Raw genomic sequence first — 26,056 nt, 5'->3', positions numbered from 1 at the left:
AAGAAGGATAAAATAAGTTTTTATTTATAGTCTTATAGTAAAGGGGGAAGCCTTAACTTGCAAGACAATTCTTCGGCAGTATGTACAACATACTTTTTATTTCCATGGAATGGAATCAAACACGGACTGAGACTACAGAGTATACACTAGAAATCAGCAAATGCCAGGAACGGAGTAGGAAAAAGACAAAGAAATGAGGCCTAAACACACAAAACCCTTCACTGGGAGCTGCTGATCGCAGCCAGAACCAGGGCTGGGTCACCGTGGGGACAGGTTCCAGAACAGTCGGGAAGGACGTGGGGCAAGGGTGGGAAGGGGCCGCACTGGGGTGCGGGTTTAGTACCAGGTAAATTGCTCTTGGTATTTACATAAAAAATCAGTTGGCTCTATTTCTTAGAAATACACACGGAAAGAAAGGAAGATTTGATCATTACTTTATGAATCTGTCGCTTTGCAATACCGACATCATCAGGAATAGGGACAATTCACTCAGATTCAAATTTCAGTAGCAGGAAATAAATATCAAAACATCATCACTGGCCCTCAATACAAAACCTCTACCCCACCCGCTCTTCCCTCCTTGCCCTCCCACCCCCAGCACCCTCTGGCGGCCACTTCACTGCTGACGCCCCCCACACCACACGAGTGTCCCGAGGCCCTCCCGAAGGCTGGCTGAAAGAAGCAGGAGTGAAACAGGCCCAAGACTGTGCTGCAACTCTGTCCCCACTTCCTTTCACACCACAAACTTCTTCAAGGATCTGGTCTTTCAACAGGAGCGATAAATAGCTTTTTAATTCTCATCACTTCTTAAACCAGTCATCTTCTTAAAGTAGAGCAGTCCACAGATTCACAAAGTCTATCAAACAGAGGCAAGGGTGGCCCGGGGAGGCCTGGGAGGGGTAGGAGTCCTCCGGGCCTGTGCCCGGCAGGGCTGGAGGAGCTGGTGGGTGGTCAGGACACCATGTGCTCAGAGGTCCGGCCGGCCGTCTGTCCTCCACAGAAAAAGCTGCCAAGTTGGGGTGTTTTGGTTTAAAAATTCCTGGTGGGGACAGGGAATCCCTGAAGGGAAACATTAAAAAAAAATAGTGGAAGTGGGGAAGGAGAACGAGAGCTGTTGTCCAAGAGCTTCTACGTAAAAATAAAATTTAAAAAAAAAGAGAAAGGAAAAAAAATAGAGTCTCTTAAATGGTTCTGAGGGTTCTAAGGATGAACTGAAAGGAGGATGAGACGACGGAGGAGACAGACAGTTTTTATTGCTGGCCTGCCCGGCAGAGCTTAGCTGGCCTCCATCCGGAGTTTCTTCCTGCTTTGGGGCTCTTCAGGCTCCGACTCTGAGCTGGAGTCCGAGCCCCCATCGAAGGCAGAGATGGCGCTGCCCTTGGCGTTGGTGTAGAGGCTGTTTTCTGAGGAAGGGTAGTTGGTCTGCAGTTGGGCACTCGACCTCGCTTTCTCCAGTGCACGGACTGAAAAGCAACCAAGCGAGTGGGTTACAGCCTCTGAGACAGAGGAGAAGCTAGAATAACTGAGTCTCAGGTCAGGGTCCAGCCTGTTCTTCCGAAGGGCTTGCTGGGCCCTGAGGCTCAGAAATAACTCTTCTGGTGGCTGTTCCACCAGCACACTTCATCTCCCTCCTTTCCCAGCCAGACCTGGAGCCCAGTGGACATGGCCAGCTCCTCTGCAATGCCACTCAACCCTAAAGAGAAGGCTTGTGATGTCACCGTCCTGCCTTAGAAGCCCAGTGTTGAGACAGGAGCTCCCTGTGGGACCCAACAGTGCAGTGACAATGGAGAAGCTGGCCTGGCAATGCTAGGATCCATAAAGGTGTGAAGGCCACACAACAGCAGGGAAGGATGACATAAGATGTATCAGCCAAAGAAAAGTTTTGGCTTAGCTCTCTTGTACAAGATCCACTTGGAAAGACAAGCTGGACACTTGGAAGCAAGTCACCAATGCACAGAATACCTGGGTCTTCTGACACACAGCCCCTACATGCAGGCTGCTCAGCCCGGGAACCAACCCGCTGCTGCCTCCCTCTGCCCATCCCTCAGTTCAGCTCATCTTGAGCCTGCAAGGTCAACCCATTCATATTATTTTATTTTATTTGAGGTGTTCTAACCCAAGTGGTTACTTGCATTTCTTTTTACTTGCATCTTCCATGAGGGAGGAAGAGAAGTGAATTCCCCAGGAACAAAGAACTTGATCAGCTCTCGCTTTCCCCTGTGGTTGTAGGAAAAGGCGGATGTGAGCATTTGAGAACAGCATGGGCCTGGCCCATAGGCTGCCCTGATTGGACTACCATTGGCAATGGGAGAGCTCACTGACCCTGAATACCTGGATTTCTGGTACTTACGCAGCACACTCCAATCCAAGGACCTGAGCTCTTTTCAGACACCTGATGCCAGGTGTGCCTCCTATTACAGGCAGAGCACCTAAGCCCCAAGAAGGGGAGAGATCAGCTCAGAAAAGTCTCCAGATGTCAAACCCTAGACTCCACTATTCCCTCACTGGCGGCTCAGGTACTTCCTCAGGATGGCTCTAACACTCAGCGACTCAGAAGCAGGGCCACGGCTGCTTATGAGCACACACTCCGGGTCCTGGTTCTGCAGGCCCAGGTGCAAAGCCCTGACCTGGCCAGAGCGCAGCAGGGCCAGCTGCCCCACAGGCTCAGGTGCTCACCTTGCTGCTCCAGAAGGGCATTCTGCCGCTTGAGGTCATCAATATCTTGCTGGTGTGTGTGGTTTTTCCTTCGCATATACTGGATATACTCTGTGGCTTTGTCTAGGATTTGGGCCCGGGATGCCTGTTGCAATACGAGAAAAAGCAAAGGGAACAAAATAAAGACCCAGTCCAAGCAGTGAGGAAACTGTGTTTCTGCAACAGCGGCATGGGGGCAGGGAAGCAGGAGGGTGAGGTGGGACAAGGCTGAGGAAACAAAGTAATTGCTACTGAGAGTCTTCTTTGTGCCAGTCAAGTGCTTCAAATGGCTTACCTCACCAGCACTCAGAAGTAGCTCCACAGGAACCCGAGGCTCAGAGTTTACTGGCTTATTCAAAATCACCAGCTAGAGCCTGGATTTAAACTCAGGTCCGTCAACTGCTGAACTTGTACTCACTCCTCCCATCCCCTTTGGTTCTTTATGTTGCTTTCAAGTCTGTAGCCTGGCTATGTCTGAAAACATGAAAATACTACTTAACTGAGAGCTTATGCCACTCATTCTCTGCCAAGGCCTGACCACAGGTGGCCGTGCCAGGAAGATAAGAGCAAGATCGCGGCTGGAGCTGGCTCAGGATGGGAGTGGGTGCGAAGTTTTTCATCAAGGCCCTAGATTTCAGCCAAATCGTCAGACTGTTAACTATTTCCAATTAAGCCACGCTGCTGTGTCACTACTTCAACCTTTGGGCTAAAAAGACTGTCGTGAAGGTTGTCAGAGCTTGATGTCAACACAGGAAGGGCATGAGATTGGGCCATTTCAGGAAGCAGCCACACCTATACCACGGCCACAGCAGCCTAGGTACTGTCAGAGGAGTAAGTTAATGAACCAGTAAAATGGATGTCAGGTTACTCTGTCCCTGGAGGTCACCCTTGCCTGAAAGATCCCCTTCAGCCAACCAGCTGAACTGGAAGGATGGTACAAAGTCAAGGGAAATGAAGCCAAGGGCAGGGCTGTCCAGTAGTTGAAGTGTGGCCTTCATGCCACCAGGGTGCTGAGAAGTAGCAAAGCTACTCAGGGTAGGGCAGAACTTGGCCAATTCTATATTACAACCCCACTGGGTCCTAAGTAACCAGAACACAGCAGGGGTAAAGGGGCAAAGAAAACATTCGCACTCAGCTAGCAAAACTAAATCCACTTGTAAGTAAATCCTGACAATCTCAATTTATAGACCTCAGGCTGGGCTGGGTATCCGAGAAGTCTGTGAGGCCTGGGCAGTCCTCACAAGCACTAGAACTTCCAGGCTTGCTTTCCTCCTATAGCACCCTTAAGGCAACTTCCTCAAAAGGAAACTGTTCGTATCGGACCATCTTTATCTGATGTGAATTATGTGCAAGGTACTGTGGGGAAACCAAATGTATTAGTCATGGTTTCTTCTGTCCTGATGCTTACTTACTGTCTAGTTGAGATAAATGTATCTGTACACAGACATTTAAATCACAGGGCAGTACCAGTAACTGTAACCTGTGTAGTACAGATTAGGAATTAAGCAGATTAGGAAGGCCACAGGAAAGATAGCTCCTGATTAGGGCTTTGGCTCCGAGTGTGCACGCACGCACGTGTATGTACATGTATGTACACACACACACACACACACACACACACACACACACACCTGAAATAGTGAACCCTGGGTTAGACTGAGGTGAAATTTGTAGAAAAGCGTCCCTCTGGGCCAGGAGAAGAGCACAGGCAAAGGCATTAGGATGGAGACGAAGCCAGTTGTATTTCTCTAGTTAAGTAAGTCAGCTGATGTAGGAAGAATGAGTCCCTAGCAAGTAGGTACCTCTGACGTATCTACTTCAGAAGCTGTTTCCCATTTCTGCCAAAGGGGACTTCTATTAGGGCTAATTATTAGGTGATTAAATGAGAAAAAAAAGGACACATAATGAGAAGGGACTAATTACCCTGCCTCCCTGGACGCTGGATATGGGATTGAAAGTAGTTCTGTTGGATCGGTGGCAGAGCGGCAAGAGCTTAGGAATCCAGGAGACAGTGCACTCCAGCCTCTGTCATTAATGGGCTCTGTGATGGCAAACAAAGTATTTCTCTCCGTGGCAATTCCTTATCTGACTAGAATTTCTCTCAGACCCCACCTAGCCCTCCAAATTCTATGTACTCCGTCACTGATCCATCTAATTGCTATGCATATTTACATTGCAGGCTCTCTTCACATTTGACTATTTTTTTCAATTAACAGTTCCCAGAAAGCGACATTAGCTCTTATTTAACTACTCATTTGAATCTGGGAAAAGGGGAAAAAAAGCAAAATCTATGAATGATGGAACACTTGCAAATGTTCAGGGTGATAACTTTTAATGAACGACACAGAATGTCTTAAGAACGAGAGGTCCCCAAAGAAGGCTGGACTGGTATAAACTCAGCACACGGCTCAGAGCACTAAGCATAGCACATCTCCCCTCCCTCCAAAAGAACCCAGGCCACTCAGGGTGCCCGACTCCTCAGCAAGTCTCCAAGAATGGTTCAATTAACTTAATTCTGCTCTCCCCAGAGTATTCAACACGAAGTAAAATCCAACAAACAAAACAAAACAAAAAAAACCCTTAAAAGCACAAAATATAGAATTCCTGAAAATTTACATGTACATATCGAGACCAGGGAAGAAGTAAAAGGGTGGAGCCAGAAAATGCTAGACTCATCCAAAATTCCCTCCTCCCAGCATCCTAAACCATATAAGATCATGTGACCAGCCACAGGATTGAGCTGTGGGCAGGCCCTTCCTTGCTTTTATGGCTTTATACTATGTGAACAGTGTACTATGAGCCAGCGAGAGTCCTGGCTTTATGGCATGGACTATGGAATGGCCCTGGGCTTTCAGTTTCTGTAACAGGATCACTCAGCTGAGTCAGCAATCTCCATGTGAGTGTGACTGAGCAGATAGAACAAGGTATGCTAACATGTCCAAAGATCGACTCTTGTCTTTGGATAACCAGTAAGGATCTGAATAATTTTTTTCCTGCTAGTTTTTAAAATAAGAAGACACTAATTCTTATTCTGCCTTTCTGAGCAGAAACTGATCTCTTCAGTGGTTTGGATCCAACTCTGGGCCAGGAAGAACTGCAGCTGAGAGGACTCAAGAGGTCCTGGGCCTGCTACCTAACAGTGTGAGTTAATGCAAAGTGCCCCTCAGGCCTTTCACCACGGGGAGCATGCAAAAGGACACTGGACAGCCTTGCCAGATACTGTTCCAAGGCCATGGTTGCACACGTGATACAAATGATGATGATGATAATGACAATGGCCGATACTTATTGAGTACTTACTAAGTGCCAGGCATCCTCACAACCTGCTGATGTATTATTTCCTCTCTTTTATAAATGAGGAAACTTACACAAGAGCTGCAACTTACCTAATGTTACATAACTACTAAACAGTAGAGTCAGAATTTGACCCAGGCCTCCAACATCCATATTTTGGGAACACTAATAAAAACTAATAAAAAACATCCATAGTTTTAGATAACACTGTCAGCTCAATCCCTGGTGGGGGGCGTGCTGGAAAAAACATCCATAGTTTTAAAGAGGCAGTATTGTTACGAAGAGGAGTTTGAGCAGGAGGAAAAGGACTATAAAAGAATCACCTAATTTATCCACAACGATGTCAATGAAGACCCTAGTGAGAATGGTTTTCTTGGAAGAGTGAGAGTTTAGGTAAATCGTCTCTGCACAGATATGGGTGCAAAAGTGAGTTGAAGGTGAAGCAAATATAAAGACTAGTTTTTAGAATTAGGTTGAAAACGAAATGGGGAAAAAAAAAGTAGCTTGGAGTAATAGCTGCATTGAAGGACGGCTGTTTCTCTTTTTCTTTTGAAGACATGTGAAACCCAAATAGGCTTCTAGCAGAGAAGTAGCAATGAAGAAGAAGAGCTTGAAGATGCAAGAATGTTTGAGAGAACTGCCTGAACCTGGCTCTGGGGAGGGGAAATGACAATTCCCATAGAACTGTGGTTTCATTTACCCAGAAGAGTAAAACTGAATGGACAATGACGAAGACCCAGTCTGTCCAAGGGGCCCAAAACATGCTTGCCCCTTCTGCATGTGCTGCAGCTGCTTGTACATCTGTATCCCTGCCCAAGCAACAAAGAGACAAAGGGGTCAATCCAGCCTCCAGAGTACCCGCTTTGACAGACCTCTGCCTGAGAACAGCGTGAACCCACTTCATGTATTGTAGCAAGAACTGACTACATAGTTAACCAAAGGCCTCAAGTCCAAGAGTCTCTTTCTACTTAGTACCTTTTTACGGTCCCAAATGATTCTTAAAGCAGTTAACACTGAAGCTTAGGATGACATCCAAGGTTACTAAATCCCGTTTAAGGCAATGGTTCTCAAAACTTTTCATATGAGAGAGGAGTTCCACACATTTTTTAAAGTTGTAAATTTTATTACAGTAACCTGGATTTGTGTAGAACTCCAAGGTGTTTCGAAATCAGATTGGGAGAGGCAAGGAAAAGAGTGGTACTAGACTGTTAATGTTAGAAACACCATTGTCATTCCTGCAGCCCTACCGCTGACTTGAGAAACAATGATCTTAGCTGTATTGATCACTTTTTCCTCTTCACTGTCAAAATCAGGTCCTACCGGGTTGATGTTAACTGCCTTGTTGCCCCAAGACCCAAAATGCCATATCCTGGAAAATGAAAAAGAAGTACTACTGACTCACCAACTGACACCTGTTTTATTTTGCACTAGTTATTTTAAAGAAAATAAAATCATTATTTTCCGTAACCTGCACAAGCTTTTACACATATTAAGATAAAGGGAGGACTATGTAAAAGCCAGTGTACCTTTCTATTTGAATAAGTTATCTTCTGAAAACAAAAATTAAGGAATCTGTACAATAAATTTGGGTCTGCATTAAATTCATTCCCATTGCAAGCCCCATCAATGCAACAAGACAGGCTGTGGGGTCAGAGCCATCACAGTCAAGTGACCCCTCCAAGGCTTCCTGCTGCCTAACTGAAGGACCACTCTGTTGATGACTGGAGGGAGGCAGAGCTATCCTGATCTTTAAGAGGCTAGTTAAAGCCAAGAGTCAGGCATCTGTTTAGGAGTCAACACAAACCATGTTTCAAAACTTGTATTCTTTTTTCTTATGCCCTTGGCTGTTTGAAACAAAGGTGTGACTCTTTCCCATCAAACTTTTTTTTTTTCCTTCTGTGTTCCCATCAAACTTTAATGATGAAGGACAGGAGCACAGTTACCCAAAGAAGCAAAACTACTAATAAATAAACATGTGGAAATGAATTTAATTTCACAGGTAATAACAAAATACAAAATTACTACCTTTGCCTACAATTAGTCACCCCTTCAAAAAAATTTCCAGTATTGGTAAAATCGGTACTTTCAAAAGATACTACCCAAAAGACTAATTTGCTTGAAAAAATAAATAAATTTTATTAATTTAATATATTATTAAAATGAATGTCACTTGCTATTTTACTTTTACTGTGCCAGCAATTATAATTGTATTTATATTAAATTTAAAATGTCTTTGTGGCTGGAAGTTTTTGCAATTTTGTTAGAAGGACAAAAACAATCTTCCTGAAAAGCGTTTTGGAAACACAGCAAGAAACCAGATGCTCTTACCCCTAGTCCCAGCAATCCAACTTCTGGAAATCTATTCTATGTAAACAGCCCCCCACACCAACATGGTCATCACTAAATCATGTCCTTGCTTCTCAGACTCCATTAACAAATCCATGGATTTAATAATAGCAGCTTTTGAGGGGAGAGAAAAGAGGCAAGTTTCTTGACATCCACTTTAAGATGGCACCCAATTTCAGTCATATTAAAATGGAAGTGTGGGATGGAGAGAGTGTATCTGTTATGCAATGCCCTACTCAGTGATGGCAAACCTATGACACGTGTGTCAGAGGTGACACGTGAACATTTTTTTGGTTGATTTTTCTTTGTTAAATGGCATTTAAATATATAAAATAAATATCAAAAATATAAGTCTTTGTTTTACTATGGTTGCAAATATAAAAAATTTTTTATATGTGACACGACACCAGAGTTAAGTTAGGGTTTTTCAAAATGCTGACATGCCGAGCTCAAAAGGTTCGCCATCACTGCCCTACATGATAGCCACTAGCCACAGGTGGCTAACAAGCACTTGAAATAATAATGCACAGTATCTCATCAGTAATTTTTTGTTGTTACTGTTAATCCTCACCTGAGGATATTTTTTCCATTGATTTTTTTTTTTTTTTTTAAGAGAAAGTAAAAGGGAGGGAGGGGAAAAGAGAGAAACATTGATGTGAGAGATACACACTGATTGGTTGCCTCCTGCACACGTCTGGCCATGGCCCATGGACAAACCTGCAACCCAGGTGCATGCCCTTCACCAGAAATCAAACCCAGTACCCTAACCACTGAGCCACTGGCCAAGGCCATTGGTAATTTTTAATATATTAATTATATATTACGGTCATACTTATTTTTGCATAACTCCATTAAATAAAATATATTATTAAAATGAATGTCACTTGCTATTTTACTCTGCCAGCAATTATAATTGTATTTATATTAAATTTAAAATTATTTGTGGCTGGAAGTTTTTGCAATTTTGTTAGAAGAAATAAAGAAAAATGCTTAAGGGAAGGCCTAATAACCAATTCCTATCCTTCCAAATCTCAAGATGGAAAAGGCATTAGCGAGTTTGCTTGCTCTTTAGTCCTCTCCATGGAGTGAGCCCCTCCCCACTGCAGAGACTACCAGGAGGATGGACAGGCTTCTGTCCTCAGGGAGTGCATCCTTTAGTTAGGTGTAACATCAGCCAGAAGGAAGGAAAACACAGGAGAGGCTCTAGAAAGGGCCACTGGGATTCAAGGGAGAATGAATGAACCCATGGGGCTCTCAGGATGCAGAAGTTTTTGAGATGGGTCCTGAAGGTGGGCAGAGGGAGACTGACTGGCAGGGAGAAACACATGAAGGCACATGAGTGGGGAAGGAGTGCACAGGCTAGGGAGCCTGTGTGAGTGGGTCTCCTCACCCCAAAACCTGACATCAGCTGGGCGGGGAAGCTAGGGTTAGACATTGAGGAAAGGGAAGAATGCAGATAAACTGAGAATGAGATTCCGTGTACACCCTCCACAATAAGGGAAGGAGGAGAAAAAGCAGGAGGCAAGTTGGGTACCTTATTTAGAGAACATGGAATGCCAGTCCTTATCTTGATGGGCACTGAAAAGCCCTTGGAAGTTTCCAGCAGCACATAAACACAGTTTACATATAATTCAATAAAGCAGGACATTTACAGTTGCTGAGCCCAGAGCTTAAGGAAGACGTGGGCAACTATGGACAATGATTTAAGATATAGAAAATTTAAGAAGAAAGTAATTGCCCAACTTGCAGTCTGGCCAGGTAATAACCTTAATGAGTTATGAGGTGAAATGGCTAGGACTGTGGTTTACATTTCATTTAGGAGACAATCGCTCCGGCAGCCCAAATATGATACAGAAACAGTGCTGCTGAATAAACTACCTGCCTTAACAGGTGTCCACCAGAATGAGTCCCTCCCAGTTCAATGTGGCCACGGTGGACGGGGACTTCCTTCCTTCAGTTAATAAACACCCACTCTGCACTCTACTGTCTGCCAGGCCAGGAGGGAAGAAATATGACCAATATCTACCTGTTAAGAAGACCAGGCTTTAATGAAGATGAAACAGATTAGAGCTCAGTGTTTTAACCTCTTATTTGATGCTCAGAATGTTACCTTATTATTTGTTAATTGTTAGGAATAATTGTCTCTCCCAACAAGAGAGCAAGACCCTCAAGAGTAGACACTATCTATTATACCTTTTAAACCTCTATAGCACTCACACGGCTCTTAATTAAGCAGGTGAGCACAACCGTGTTGGCTGTTGCTGTTTTTGTTAAAGGGATAAGCAAGGCCACTGTTTCTTCTGGCGCTCATTCCACAGTTACCTACTGGGAACTACCAGGTGCCAGGGTCTGTGATAGGAGAGCCCTCAGATTCTCACCCAAAATGAAGAAATTCTCAACTTAATGCTTGCTCCTTGTTTTTCTTTATTTTCATTTTAGGTCATATTCCCTCATTTTTAAAGTAGTTTTTTAAAAATATGTTTTTAAATTGATTTTAGAGAAAAACATCGATCAGTTGCCTCCCGTGTCCGGGGCCTGAACCCACAACCTGGGCATGTGCCCCGACCAGGAATCGAACCACAACCGTTCAGTGCACAGGATGACGCTCAATCAACTGAGCCACACTGGCCAGGGCTCCCTCTTTTAATACAGCTCTGTCTAGAAAGGAGAAATCCAGAGCACAACTGCCTGGCAGAGCAAATAAGTATGATAAACAGGCAGTTGACAAGAGACTTACAGATGAGAAATTTCTATAAACCGCTGTACAGCTACTAACAACAATGTTGACACAGAACCTTCTCTCACTAAGGTCAACCATGCTAAGGAGACATTATAATTGGTTGTAACTCTGGTTCGGGTGATGGGGCTAACTGATGGGAGTGGCAAGCAGAATTATATCCCTAAGTAAAGGCAAACTCCTGGGCTGTCCACCAGATCTGGCCCCACACAAACAGGGTGAGCTCAGTGCCAGCAACCTTTGGGCAACACTCCTTAGTACCCAACCTAGGACTCTAAAAACAAAGAATAATTCTATTCAAGAACAGTAATGTCTTCCTATAAGAAATGGATCCACAATTGTTCTTGCTCTTATTCCCCTTACTCTGGTTGACTGGCTGATGGTTCTTATATCATCCCTTCCATCCCAGCTGAAAAACTACACAGGAAGTAAAACCAAGACAATAGAGTTCAAGAGTCCATTTGCTAACACTATGGGAAAACCCAAATGGGCTGCCAACTATAATGGTCTATTTCTCAGAGAAGCTAAATGGACACAGAAAAATTTATGAACTTTAAATGATCTCCAACTCTCTATGCTTCAGTGTTACTGACATATGCCAATTCAGAGGGGAGTACTTCAGCAGCAGGCTTGATATGACATACTGCCAAAATTATTGCCTTGATCCAGGGGAAGCTCCCAATATAAAAACAAGATATAAGTACTTAAGCAAAATTTCTTTAAAATACAGACAGTCCCTGATTTATGATGGTTTGACTTTCGATATTTCAACTTTGTGATGGTGTGAAAATGATACATGTTGATCTTTTCCTGGGGTAGCGATATGCAGTACTGATACCCTCTCGTGATGCTGCTGGGCAGTGGCAGCAAGTCACAGCGCCCAGTCAGGCACACGATCACGAGGTAAATAATGGATAGTCTATAGTGCACTGTGTTGCCAAGATTTTGGGGATATTGTGTTCATATTTAAGGTAGGTGAGGTTAACATATGATGTTTGGTAGATTAGGCGTATTAAATAGATTTTTGACATGAAAAATTATCAAGACAAAACCCTATCATAAGCTGAGAAGCAACTATATCCTTAAATTGGGCCTATGGGATGGTAGAAAAATAAAACTTGGCAATCGGCAGTCCTGAGTTCTAGTCCCTGTTCATGATCTAGTTCTAGTCCCCTAATCACGGAATCATGATTTTGAGCCACTTTCCTTACCTCTGATATAATGGCAGAAGCAAGCAACAGTACTAATTGTACAGTTACAATAGCAGTATAATACTCACCATAGAACTGCTGTACTGATTTAACTTTACACTGCAATACACGTTAGTTATCAGATTTTTTTTACTTAAGCAAAAGGTGACCATTCTTTATGTTTATGTTATAGTAGAAATACAGGGTACAGAGGATAATGGAGTCTGGGTCTCAAACATAAAACTTTTTTTTAATACAAGTACCACCCATTCTTGGTTGGGATAAAACTCAGTAAGTATTGGTTTCTCTTTTAAAAAAAAAAAAAAAAAAAGCTAGGACGCATAACAGATCATCCAAATACTAAATGAGAAGTCATAAGGAGACTAGAGGTTTTTCCTTCAAGAATCTAAGATCCGTACCCTGGCCAGTGGTTAGAGTACTGACCTGCTCACCAAAGGGTCACAGGTTCGATCCCTGGCCTGGGTCATTGGGAATGTGGGAGGCAACCAATCGATGTGTCTCTCTCATATCGATGTTTTCCTCTCCCCCCCACCTCTAAAAAAAAAAAATCAATGGAAAAAATATCCTCAGGTAGGATTAACAACAACAAAAAAGAACCTAAGATCCCTAAAACGGGGTAAAATAATCATTTCATGATTATTCACATAATGTCATAACCTTAATTACTGCAATCCAAATCAAGAATTAGCCAATTTCCTTTGGGTCAAATACCACATTTAAAAAAAAATTGCAACATTTAGTGAGAACTCGGAAGTCGAGAGACCAAAGTATTCTGTAAGACTCCCTGTAGATCTGTGAAACAGTGTTGGCAGACAAGGAGATTAATGAAGATTGTGGAATTCAGCTAACAACCAGTTCCTTTTCACACTCAGTGTGATAAATATGGATTAAAACACAAGGCAGGATTCTGAAATTGGAAAGGCACGTGTAAATTTCATTGCTTAGATGATTGGGTCTACGCAACCTGGCCCCTCGACCATCCCCTCCACTAGTCTTCTACTTCTGACCTCATCTCCTGCCACCGTACCTTTATTCATTCCAGTCTAGCCCCCTTCTCCCTGCTGGGCCCAGGAATGCTCCTAGGTTCTTGCCTTTGGGCTATTACTCACCTTCCCTCTGCCTGTGATGCTCATCACCAGGTAGATGCATGGTTCTCTTTCCTTTACTTTCTTCAAATCTTCGCTCAAATGTTGTCTTGACGGTGAGTTTTCTTGTCTGCCCTAATGAAGACTGCAACCATTCCTTCCCTGTTCAACTTTCTCCTAGCACTTATCTGATATACTATATATATTTTCAATTATTAGTTCATTTTCTATCTTTTCCTCACCAGGTTAAGAGCTTCTATTTTTGTCTGTATGTTCACTGCTGTATTCTAGAACAGTGCTTGGCATGTAGCAGACCCTTAATATTTGCTGAATGGAGTGAATAAATAAATAAACGAATAGGCCACAGTGAATGACAAACTATTCAGTGTGTAAGGCTACCAAATTCAAACCGTCAACTTCCTTGAAGAAAGGAGACAACAGGATTTAGGATAATGTGGTTTTAAGGACTTACGGAAGAATGTTACAGCAATGTAAAACAGGCTGGATAAAGAAAAAAGGCATAGTTGAGCTCTTGTGACCTGCTTCCCCCAAAGTGTTCTCTAACTTAAGAATGCCTAAAAATCAGCTGACTGATTGTTACAGAGACCCCAGGTCTGCCTCCAGAGAGGCAGATTTAGTAGTGATTCTGATGTGGGTGGTCCACAGGACATCTTGGGAAACACTGCCTTGGCACTACTCCTGGTTAGATGTGAGACTTAAAGGAGAAGGCAGTTCTGTCCATTCAGTTCACCAACACCATTTTAAGTGATACCATGGCATATGAATAAGCACTAACTGTCAACAATGCAGACACGCATGGAAGATAATCCTTTGCACGTGTGTACTTTGACTAAAAGGGTTAGTCTCTGTCCCCATCATAAAGATCTCCTGTGGAGCTTCAGACAGTGTTGCGCCCAGGAATGTTGTTATTCCAGGTAAGAACCTTGGTCCAAGGCCATTAAACCATGTCTATACTAAGTAGGTCTAACCCACAGCAAATTCTGGTTTTGCAATACTAGGTATTCACATGGCCTGTTTTATTGTTTTCATAAAGGTCAGACCTACCCCATGCTTCAGCCACATAGAAAGCCACACCTCAGATAGGGAATAAAGTATCTGACTTAGCAGAGTGGCAGTATATACAAAATGAAACCATAATGGTTCCAGATTTGACTGGATAACCAAAGAAACCCAGGACTCCCACCCACAGAGCTACATGAGGAGACCCATTCAAAGCAGACATCTTTTCTAACACCGTTTCCTTAAACACACACACACACAAAAACCAACACAGGTCTTCTTCCGAGTTTGCCACTTACCTACCACTGAATTGCTGCAGAAGTGGCCAGCTACATTCTGTGTCAAGGGTGGAACTAACTGTGCAAACAGATGTTTCTTCCAAATCCCAAGGAGTGACCCTAACCCATAGGCTTTTTACTCAAAGCTTCCAATGTTTTCAAATGTAAGCTGGTGCCTCCCTTTCCAGGGAAAACGTTAATTTCTGAATGCCACCAATGGGGGGGTGGGGAGGTGGGGAGGGGTGGAACAGGGGACGGGGGAGGAAAATCAATAATTTTTTTCTTCCATTTCATATGAATATAGCTCTTTACCTAAGTTTTTGGTCCCACAGCTTAAAATGCTCTTTACCAGCCTTTGAAATAACAGCTGTAGGAATGGGGAAATCACTGGTGTCCAAGCTGATTCACCTACATTCTTGGGAGGTTTCATTTAAGTATTAACTTTGAGCCATGCAAAGAAATTTTCATGGCGGTCTGGGGAATCATTGACCTCAGGAACCCTTAGTGTTATCCCAAACTACTACGGGCTCCTCTTTATATGACAGTGTTTTGTTATAATAATTCTTGAATGAGTAACTTATTACAAACAATACTAAGTTAAAAGACAATTACTGCTGGTGTCTTAAACCTGACTCCATTTCTTTCCAGATAGGTGAGTGTGCTGCTACTACTAAGCTCCACTCCAAGTACCAACCTAGCGATGGCCACCCAGCTTTCTCAATAAACTCACCTTCTCTCCTTGGAGTGATGGGACCGAGTCCCGCAAACTGTGAAAGCTGTCTTTGATGTGGTCCCTACGCTTTCGTTCCAGTGCATTATGATGAGCCCGTTTGTCAGCCTAGAAGAAAGAGCATATTAGCAACGTCATTCCTTTTGCTTGGTACAGGTGAGTGGGTTACAGCCAGGAAGAATATGCTGTCAGCGCAGTCCCTGGTGAATGGACTGGGAAGGATTTGTCGAGGTGGGCAGTTAGGAATCTCCAGAATTAGGCTCTGCTAAAGGGGGAAAAAGGGTGAGCAAGCCTTGTGACAGGAACATCCAAAGTAGCTCGATGCATCCAGCTCATGCATAAGTAAAGTAAAAGTTATTCAAGGGGACAAAGTATGACTCTCCTACATCAGTCTTCCCCCATAACTTACTTATGTGACAGAAAAGCCGCCAGTCCATGGTTGGAAGGTTGACCCAGCAAAAGCTCCAGTGGGCCCTTTCATAAGATGTGATCACCCCCACTGTAAGTCAGCGATTCCCCATGGTGGGTGCCCAGGATGGGAGTTAGGGCATTGGTGCCATGCTTCTTTCCATGTGAAACCCATCAGCACGAGTCTGTTGTGGTCTCCCGCTCGCTAAAGTTAAAACCTCTGGAAAAACCCGAAAACATGACTCTGAGATCATTCTGACAAAGCTGATCTAGACCCCAACTGCATTCTGAGACCCTATCTTTTTAAAGTGGATCCAGGGTGCCATCCTGCCAAAGGCTTCCCCTCACACAGGCTGTGACGGAAAGGTAAGGGCTCTGAATAAATATCCTTGGGCACCTGTGGCAGGTCATGCTTATTTGGCAGCACCTAAATACCCACAAGCCAAAGTCTTTATCCTGCCTTGCGTAGACTCACAAAAGAACAAGAACAATCAGCTGGAGCGGGTGAAGACTGCCAGCCAATCAGGAACGGCTGGAGAGCAGTGCTGGGGCTCCGCAGGTCCCCATTAAAGGTGCATTCCCTCCAAATGGAACACAAATGCTCACTCCAGCTAAGCAAGAACTTTCTACACCTTGGGAATTATGGAAAATAATACACTTAGAATTTTACCTTAATACGCAAGGGTGCACTGAGCTAACCTAAGGAGCAAGTCTGTATAAGGGAAGTTCAGGTAGCTTTAATCAACCCAGACAGAACACCAGGAATTTTAAAAATGGAGCAACAAGAGTAGATAATCAGCACAGGAAAGCCTCAAATGAATCCTTGTATTAGACAAGATGTGGGAATGAAAGAACCTGAAATTCTATTATCTAATCCTAAAAGTCTGAGTCATTACAGAGGAAGAGGAGGCTGGGAGCAGCTGTGGTAATTTTAGTTACTTCCTGGGCTCTCAAGCACAACACCTCACCTATAGCTCTGCTGAATCAGACACATGGTTCCCATCACAGCCTTGGTTCTCCAGAACACAGCACTCACTTTTAGGGTAGAGGCATGGAGCACTACTAAGGCCCTCCTAATTTTTTAAAGTCTAAATTCACTGTAAAGTGAGTGTTTGCTGAACTTCGGTGCTATAAGGAATTTATGGGAAATCTGAGGGAAGATCAAGCTTAGAAAGATCCCCTGAGGCTAGAGGCAGTGTACTGTATCATACAACATTAGGGCAGAAAATTGCAGATGCCTCCAACAGCAGTATGAAATAGCTCAAAGGAATTAAACATATTTAAGTGCCTTGTCCTTTTCTAAGCTACTGTTCTCTCTAGTCACCTACACAGGTAAGTAAGTTCTAACCTGGACTATATCTACAGAGTTTAGAAGGCTGAGAGATGGCATTTGGCTTCTATCTGCCTCTCCTGTGTTTGCTACATACTCCCTAAGCTGGCTTATTTACATGCAAATTAATCGCCCAGCTTTGGTCTCCAGCAGCAGCCCAAGATACTCTGGTCTACTAAATCACCCTGATTCCTGGCCCTCCTCCCAGCTTAAGAGCTGTGCACAGAAACAGTGACACCAGAGTTACCCATAATCCCTCTTGTTGATACAAATAAAATTCTAATTGTCTGTTTTCTTTCTGGGAGAGCCCTGCAAATCTCAAAAGGCTAGAATCAAGTAAACTTGGTTTGCTCAGGCCTACACTAGAGGGATGGAGCTGAGTATAATCTAACACCAAATTCATGCCCACAATACACTCCCCCTTCCCATTCACTGAGCCCTGAAAGGACTCAAATGGACAAGTCTTTCGGTTAGAGGATTGTAAGTGAACTTGGCTGAGGACCATCAGCAGAAATCTTGGCTTCTCATCTGGGGAGCCAGCCAAGTTTGAGAAGTTGGCTCAACAAGGAAAGGCAGCAGTCTACTGCCTGGTAGAAAGCCTGGGCTGGGGACTGTTGTTCTCAAAGTAGTGGATGGAATTTCTGTGGTGGTTCCAGGTCCAATTTAACTAGCAGAAGAGTGGAATCTTAGCCCAATCCCTGTTGCCATATCCATCCCCAAGCAGCTACACTTAACCAAAGTCAACTTTAAAGCTCTCAGAGGCAACGGCAATGATGTATTTTTCTCCTCCCCAAGCCTCATTTGAAAGAGCAAGTTAAAAATACGCAGAATGGGCCCTGGCCAGGTAGGTCAGTTGGTTAGTGTCGTCCTGATACACCAAGGTTGTGGGTTTGATCCCCGGTCAGGGCACATGCAAGAATCAGCCAATGAATGCCTAAGTAAGTGGAACTACAACCATGTCGGTCACTCTCTCTTAAATCAATCAATGATTTTTATTTTTATCTTTTAATGAAGAACATGCCCAATTCCAGGCAACTCTGAACTAATGGCTTAAAAGCACATATGAAAAACCTTTACACAAAGCAGAGAATTCTGTGTTAGAAACATTTCCAAGCTGCAGATCCATCCAGCCAGATAACACTGCAACCCCTCACCCCCCAACCAATTGATCCAAATGGAAGGCCTGTTACCAGGCTTATCACTGCTTTGTTAACTATCTTCACTTGCTGGCAACCTTTTCGGAAAGGGCCAAGGTTTCAGAGTTGAGAATCAAAAACTGGGTGAAATATCCCAGAATAAGGCATCTGAGATCCTCCTACAAACTTCAAACTAGTTTTGTTTTTAATTTAAAAAAGGGCCAAACTATTGTGTCTTGAACAAATAAAGCTCAACTTTGATGAGCCAGCTTTCTCTCACCTGTACTGAGAAAGATATTTGATTATGAAAATGGGTCGTACCAAACAAATTCTAGGAGACAACTGAGGTATTCTTGGGCAGTACAGCAGGCCCCCAAACACCTCTCTTCTATATCCTACAGGAGCAATGGCTGCTGCTTTTCAAGTACACGGGATTTGTGGTTTCTGCCAGAAAGCTCTTCCTTCAGAGCGTCCCAAGCTAACAGGAATACTAAAAGGCGGCACGGTGCTGAAGAGTGGCCCACAGATGCTCAACAGGAACTCCAGCACCAAATCGCTTCCAGCTTTGACATCTCTGCCAAGGTTTTTATTCCGCCTCTCAGTTTTATTTCCACCAAACTTTCCATACTGGCAGCCAGAATAAAAATCTTCACCTACAATTTGTCCATCTCTGACACTAACAAGCACACGTATCTTAAGTATTGTTAAATGTTGAAAGCAAGCATTATTTTGTTAGCCAAGAAGTTGCTAAACTGCAGAAGGTCAGTCATACAAGCTAAGGAGGTCTATTCAAAATTGAGGGGAATCTCTTTAAGTTATTTCCTTCCAATTTATTGCATAGAGAATGCATATTCATAAAGGCATTACATCAGTCAGCAGCCTTATTTTCTGCGAGTTCTAGGTAGGCAAATAGCATGGGGAAATAAATACTCCGTTATTGAAGAATGCACAGGTTCTCCAGAATAATGCCATTTCTTGCAGGCTACCTCATACCTAATCCCCTCTGTAAGAGGAGTCTTCTCAATTCCAATATAGAAAATTCTCAGCAAATAGGGAATTAGAGTTGCCCACTAAACATTTACTAACTTTAAGAAATTTAAAGGTTGCTTTTAGAGGGAAGATAGTGTTGCCTTCGATTATTAATTCTTATTACACAGTAACACTGAAAATACACAGACTCAAAATTCTCATCAGAAAAGATCTATTACTTCTGATAGATGGGCAGAATAAATAAAACAATTTCTAAGCAACTCATTGTAATCAACATGAAAAATGCAACATGAAGTAATGGGTAGCTAGAATGAGAAACTCACTAAGGTCCTTAATAAGAAACTATAGATTTCAACTTCCCAACATCTCTCCTACTTGAAGCCTGTTATACATTGCTAACATCTAATAGATACATGTGTTTTCAGAACTTTTTTAAAACAACCATTTGGTGCCTAAAAGAACTTGGAAACACTATTCCCCAAATATGGCATCGTACTGTAGCCATTTAAGAGAGTTAGGAATGCCTTCATCAGGAAATTTTAATTGAAAATCAACTTGATCAACTAATTCACCATTACTGGCATCTTGGAAATAGAAAAATGTAAGAACACTCTTTATTCTAATGAACAGGCATATTTATGAAACAAACCTGGCATTTCTGTATCACTGTTAACACTCTAAGCAGACACAGAGTACTTGCATCATACAGCACTTTACCAAGCAACTAATTCCTGGTAAAACGGACAGTAATTTCCTGAGTCAATTCCGATCTTAGAGGCAACCAAGCTCATTCCCTACCAAATACACTGCAATTCCTAAAGAAGCAAAGAGCTCAGAGAAATTAAAAATATTTCATACCAGAAAGGTCCAGAAGTGAAACAGCACAAAGCTTTCTTAAATTCCCTGACAGTATACTGTAACTGCAACACGTTCAGCTGGAGGGTAAGTTGAAAAAGGCCTTGAGTTTTCTGACCAACAACTAACCCTACATTTTTAGTATACCTTTGTTCTTTCCAAAAGAAATTTCTCAAACAGAAGTAAAATTTGCATGAAATATATCTGTCCCAGAAAATTATCTTTAAAATGCAAAATAATAATAAAAATAACATCAGTGGGATTCGGATATATATTAAATTTAGTAATAAAAATATTGTTGGGGTTACTTCCTTTAACACAGATTGGTCACTGAAGAAGCTGTGTTCCGTCTGCACTGAGGCAACAGAAAAAAAAAAATTCGTCAAATCAGTTTCACTTTCTGTTACAATTAGCTTCACTTCCTAACTTTTCTTGTGAAGTACCCTACATTTCTCATTTAGTAAGGTCATAGCTATTGTAGTTGACATAAAAATGATGTTTCTTTTCATATGAGAACCCAGCAGAATCTTTCCTAAATAACTTTTTAAAAGTTCTTCAGTAGTCCTAAATATGTGGTTATTCACAGTTCGCATCCTTTTCTGAATGAGGCAAAGCTTAAGAATAGTTTCCCCCTAATTTAATAAATATATATATATTTGTGATCTATACTAAATGTCAAGAACTAAACAGATGTTTTCAGAGAAAAATAATGAAATCCTTTTTACCCTCCACGTTTATGATAATTGTTTGATATTTGCCTATTGTTTCTTCTCTCCACACTCTTTGTGATACTCCTGTGACAGATAATATTTAAGTCTCAGCAAGCAGATGTGTCAGATTAAAAACAAAAGGTCAAACCCACTCCCTTTGCCCACTTCCCAAAATCAAAGGGAAAAACCCTAGGCACCTTAACATCAAACTAAAAATATCTAGACAAAACAATGAGATTAGCATTCTAGGAGAATGGAAACATTTTAATAATTTAACAAAGCAATTTACATCAACACCCATGTGGATGAATATTTTGAAAAGCGGGAAGCTTTTCAAAATTCAAGCCAAAATTTCACAAAGAAAACTTTTCTCTCACTGGAAAGCCAATGTAATTCCAATTCAAGTAATGATTCTGCAAAGGATGCCTAACCAATCCCTATTCTCCAACCATGATCAAGCTCTGGGGCAGACTTCAGAACTGGAGACTTGGAGAAAGAAATGTTTTAAATAGACTGCGTTCCAAACATAAAACTCCACATTCACATTATTAAGGTTAATAGTAACTGGAAAAAAAAAGGAACTGAATTTTCAAATATTATGTATAAACATGAAGTATCTGACAATATAAGGAGAAATAAAACAAATTCTTTCATAGTGACTATTAGCTAGGGACAATTTTTAAGAACCCTGGAACAACTGCATCCTTGCATTTTACGGAAATATTAGGTCTCCATAAATAAAATTTGTCCTAATGCCTATCTGCTCCGACAAATGGCAGAATCCTTGCTTGCTCTAATGAAGGTACAAGTAAGAAGGCTTGCTTTTACCCTGTGGTAATTAAATTCTTTGACCAGAGGTATCAAAGTGACATCCTACAAATTCTAACAAGCCCTCCAAACAAAGGGACTGCCCCACCCATCATTTTGAAAATCAGAAAAATAACATACAAAAGGATTTCTAACCTTTCTTTAAAAATAGGAAGATCTGGCAGCCATGAGCCCTCCTTCCTACATAACCACCCACTGGAGTTTAGTGGCTGCCTTTTTAGAAGAGGCATGTGTTCTCTAGTACCGTAGGCTTTGCCTCTCTTCTCCACTTTATTCTTGACGATTTTATTGCCTGGGTCTCCCAGAGGCATCTGCATTTTCGACGCCCATTCCATATACTTCTTACTGTTCCCAGCTGTCAAATATTAGACAGTGATACACTCATTTCTCTTCCCTTCTCTGATTATGATTTGTCTACTTATCCTAATATGTTCATGGAATAACCACAGCTCTGTCTCCAAAGACGTAAGATCAGTGTATACCGCTAGCTATACTCATAGATATATCCCCCAAACCACCTTCTGAGAACATCCCTGAGAGATTACTGATAACACTGCCAGGTCTCAACCATCAGCCTTTAGCAAAACTACCTCTGCAATGCCACTTTCCTTCAACAATTTTTCTGTTTCCTTTATACACTCCTTCAACTCAAATATACTCAGACCACAATAGGCGGTCTGCGACACTTTCATATTCCACCCCTGGCTCCTCCACATTGCCAATTTCTGCATTAGAATCATACCACCTTCTACTAGATCCTACAGGTCCACAGCAATCACATGACCTTCGGTGACGGTCATGTGGCTTCAGTTTTACACAACTAGGTAAATCTCCTGACCACTCTGCCCTGAAATACCACACCAATGGACTTCAGGATGATGCACTTCTCACTTCCAACACACAGAGTGGCAGCTAGATTCCCCCACCTGCAGACCACGGAAGGATTCATTTCCTGGCACACAGCTCCTCGCACCCACAGTCACAGGAACTTACCCCCCCGAGAATCTAGAATTATGCGATTTGTCACCCCTCCCCAACCTAGAACCCCAGAACAAGGCTCCACCTCACCTTAGCGGTTCACAGGAAAGTTTACTACAATGTTAAAAGTAACAGAATGATCTTTTTTCTCTCTGACCCCAAAAAGGACTAGAACTGAACGGAAATGAAAATGAAATGGAGAGTAGGAGACGTACCGCAGATTGAAACCTCGGTTGCTCTTCCTGGAATAAGAGAGAAAAAAAATAGAAAATATAGAAGTTATTTTTACACTTCGCATTCAATAATAAGAAAGAAAATGCCGGCGGCGGAGGAAGCGACGGGTGGGGGGAGTCAGCCCGAACCCCCCCGCCCTTCTTTCCCCCCACGCTCCCATATTCCCAGCGGGATCCGGTGGCGGGACAGGGGGGTCCCGAGCGCCGCCCCTCCTTCCGGGGTCCGCCCCAGGCCGGAGGGGGTCAGAGCACTGCCTCCTGCCCTCGGACCCCACGGGGGCATCAGGGCGCTCCCAAGCCCTCCGCGTCCACCCTCACGCCCCAGGACGCGCGGGTCAAGGGAGGAGGGGATCGCAGAATGATGGGGCAGGTCCTGAGCGCGTCCCCTTCCCCAGACTCTGGACAATGGGATCCTGGGCGCACCCCGTCCCTGTCCCCGTCTCCGGAGCGCGATCAGGTGGGAGCGGGAGGCCGCAGCACCCTCCGCCACGGGAGAGGTGGGGATCCCAGAGGCCGCACGTCTCCTCCCCACCTCCAGTCTCGCAAGGCCGCTCGGCTGGGAGCCCGCAGGGGAGCGAGCCAGGAGGGCGACGGAGGCGGTCCCAGCCCGAGGGTGGGGGGCAGGCGGCGGCTGCCCGCCCCCCCGCCGCGGTGGCCCCGCTGAGAGCCGGGCCGCTGTCCCTGCTGTCCCCGCCTGACAACCCCCAAGGGAAGGAAGAAACCCAGGGACTCACGTCGCTCTCCACCTCGATGTCATCGTTATCGCTCATTTCCTACGGCCCAGGGAGCGGCCACTGCAGCAGCGCCAGGGAAGGGGTAAGGGTGGAGGGGAGGGGGAAGTCACCGACAACAAGCAAGTCCCCCCACACACTCACTCACTCACTCACTCACTCGCTCTCTCACTCACTCACACACTCACACACACACACACAACACGGGCGAGAACCACCTCCTCACTGCAGCACCGGATCAACGGCGGCACGCACGCCCGGTCGGCCCTCCGACACGTGACCGGGCTCGTCACGCTGGGGCCACCGAGACTTGTAGTTCCTGTTCCTCTCACTGACGGCCCAGCTAGCGCCAGAAAAACTACGAATCCCATAAGGAACTGCATCTAGTTGTCGCTAGCCCGGCTTGCGAAGGGAACCCAGAGCGCCTGCGTATCCTGTGGAGGGGGGCGGAGAGAGAAGCGCCGCAGTTCCTGCTGGGAGTCGTAGTCCGTAGACCTCGAGTTGTCAGGAGGTTTCCTCCCTAGGCTGCTGCGGAGGCTGCTGGGAAGACAGGACACGTGGAGGGAGCTGGGGCTCCTGAAGCCGGGCACCGTATGAGTGCTGGGCGCTGGGCCCAGGGGACAGGGTGGAGACTCTGGGGGAGTAGCCGACTGCCTAAATAACGCTGCCTCTCCTTGGTACGAGTGGTTTTACTTTTTTTTTTAGTGCTCTGAGTGGCTTTGCATTGCGTCCTGGGGCGTAACCGCCAGCTTGGGGGGGGGGGGGCGGGTGGAGGGGGGGGGGCGGTGATCCTGAGGCGGCGGAGGACTTGGGGGCGCGGCTTCGGGTGCACACACGAGGACCCTTGGGATCTGGCTGTGGGGAGGTGTCAATGGCAGGTGTTAGGTAGTGTTACAAGGTAGGCAGGGTGACCCGCCTCGCTGAAGGACAGCTCCCAGACGTGATAATCTCGTAATTTATTAATTGGGACTGACCATCTTGCTACTCTTGTACACACACAGACATCCTTTTCCTCCACCCCGCCCCGACAACTGTTAATGTGGAAGCAAAAGCGTCTCCGGAGTTTGTTGTAGTCGAGGCAGTTTAAGGAGTGGCCCCTCAGTTTGCAGCACCATAATTAGGAACTGCAGAAAGTATCAAAAACAGTGTCCGGGTAAGAAATGTCCCAACCTACAGAGAATTTTTCTAAGAGTTTATTTGAGCCAAACTGACAACACATGCCAGGGAGCAAGATCCCCAAAGCTTCAGAGAATACGTTTTTCAGTTTCTTTTATGCATTTGAGATGAAGGCGATAACACAAAGATTACATGAAAATAGGAGAAAGTGAGTTGGGGATTGGATTGCAGGATAGTTAAACTCACACTTTAAAAGGAGGGGTCTGAAAGGGGGCTTTTCAAAGGTATGTTAACCTAGACGCAAGCAACAATGGACAGGGCTTACTTAAGGGAAAGCTAAGCCTTTTACTAAAGAAGTTATATGCCGGGGCATGACCTGCCCAGTTAGGAATTTTTGATCAGATCACCCTGTGAGGTTACTTTCCATAGAAGCCCTTCTTCCATCCACAACGGGAAACCTGTGCAGTTTAAATGCATATTTAAATACTGTGGCATGAGGTGTGATCATATCCATTCCACCAATATTTATTGAACACCTAACATGTGCCAGCACTGGGATGCCATTCTGTATAAAACTGGAACAGTCCCAGCCTTCATGCTGCTCACAGCTGTGGAAACAAAAATTAGACTGCCCTGCCACCATTTTAACAGTGGACATCAAGTCCCACAGGAAGAAAAAACAATGACAAGACGCTTTCAGCCCTGACATAAACAAAGCAGCAGAACTACTTTTACATCTGGTCTCCAAAATGAGTGAAAGCTTGAACTTTTCCCATAAATTACTGAATTTCTAACGAACACCATTTTATCCCTGACTTCTGAATACAGAAATTTGGACTGTTACATTTATATTTCTTTTGTATTGTTCTATTTCTTTTGTATTCTGTTGTGTTTCGTATTCAGTGATCCAATCCTACTGAAGTTTGCAGGTCTTTACAAGTAATCAGTCATCTTCCCTAAATGCTTTTGTCTCTTAGTCATCTTTCACACGAAGTGGGAGAGGTAGACATAAGTAGGATATTACATGATAAGAGCTGATGGGCTATAAGGGAGACAGGGAAGGTAGCTCTTGGGTGAGTTAATTTAGCTGGATATTAGCAGTTAGGGCTTATTCATGATTACAACCAACAATTATTGGGTGCCAGTTATGTGCCAAGCACACCAGAGCAATCCTGGCTACAAGTTAAAATCACTCCAGGGCTTTTAAAAATTTCAATACCCTGGCTGTGCCCCAAACCAATTAAGTCACAACCTCTGGGGGTGAGGACCAGGCAGCAGTATTTTTTTTTTAAAGCTCTGCAGGTGACTCTAATGTGCAACCAAGATGGAGAAGCACTGCTACAAAG

At 43.9% G+C, this 26,056-nt stretch overlaps 1 protein-coding gene across 6 annotated transcripts; it reads right to left on the bottom strand.

The window, feature by feature from the left end:
- On the bottom strand, positions 1 to 24,078 carry MAX (MYC associated factor X). Of its 6 annotated transcripts, XR_013995773.1 has the most exons (6): positions 23,598 to 24,078; positions 22,846 to 22,872; positions 15,396 to 15,503; positions 2,677 to 2,800; positions 2,133 to 2,217; positions 3 to 1,463 (listed from the first exon to the last, which is right to left on the bottom strand). XR_013995773.1 is itself a non-coding variant. In XM_081087735.1 (5 exons), exons 1-5 carry the CDS (start codon positions 23,631 to 23,633, stop codon positions 1,276 to 1,278), a joined length of 483 nt encoding a protein of 160 aa, XP_080943861.1. In that variant the 5' UTR covers positions 23,634 to 23,872; the 3' UTR covers positions 3 to 1,275. The 6 variants fall into 6 exon arrangements, 4 of the variants coding, with proteins under 4 accessions (XP_080943863.1, XP_080943861.1, XP_080943864.1 ...); XR_013995774.1 differs by lacking the exon at positions 22,846 to 22,872 and having other exon boundaries at positions 23,598 to 23,845; XM_081087735.1 differs by lacking the exon at positions 2,133 to 2,217 and having other exon boundaries at positions 23,598 to 23,872.
- Positions 24,079 to 26,056: the final 1,978 nt, after the last annotated feature.

The sequence above is a fragment of the Myotis nattereri genome (genome assembly GCF_964212035.1).
Source record: "Myotis nattereri genome assembly, chromosome: 1".
In the NCBI taxonomy this organism is placed as follows: Eukaryota; Metazoa; Chordata; class Mammalia; order Chiroptera; family Vespertilionidae; genus Myotis; species Myotis nattereri.
The sequence above is the reverse complement of the archived record's forward strand: the minus strand, read 5'-3'. Positions and strand labels throughout refer to the sequence as shown.

What these genes read in the sequence shown, in the direction of transcription:
- MAX (XM_081087735.1), bottom strand. Translation starts at nt 23,633, where the DNA reads ATGAGCGATAACGATGACATCGAGGTGGAGAGCGAC. An exon ending in ACATCGAGGTGGAGAGCGAC is followed by an intron (nt 22,873 to 23,597) that starts GTGAGTCCCTGG and finishes CTCTTATTCCAG; the next exon opens with GAAGAGCAACCGAGGTTTCA. An exon ending in CATCACTCCAAGGAGAGAAG is followed by an intron (nt 2,801 to 15,395) that starts GTGAGTTTATTG and finishes GTATTGCAACAG; the next exon opens with GCATCCCGGGCCCAAATCCT.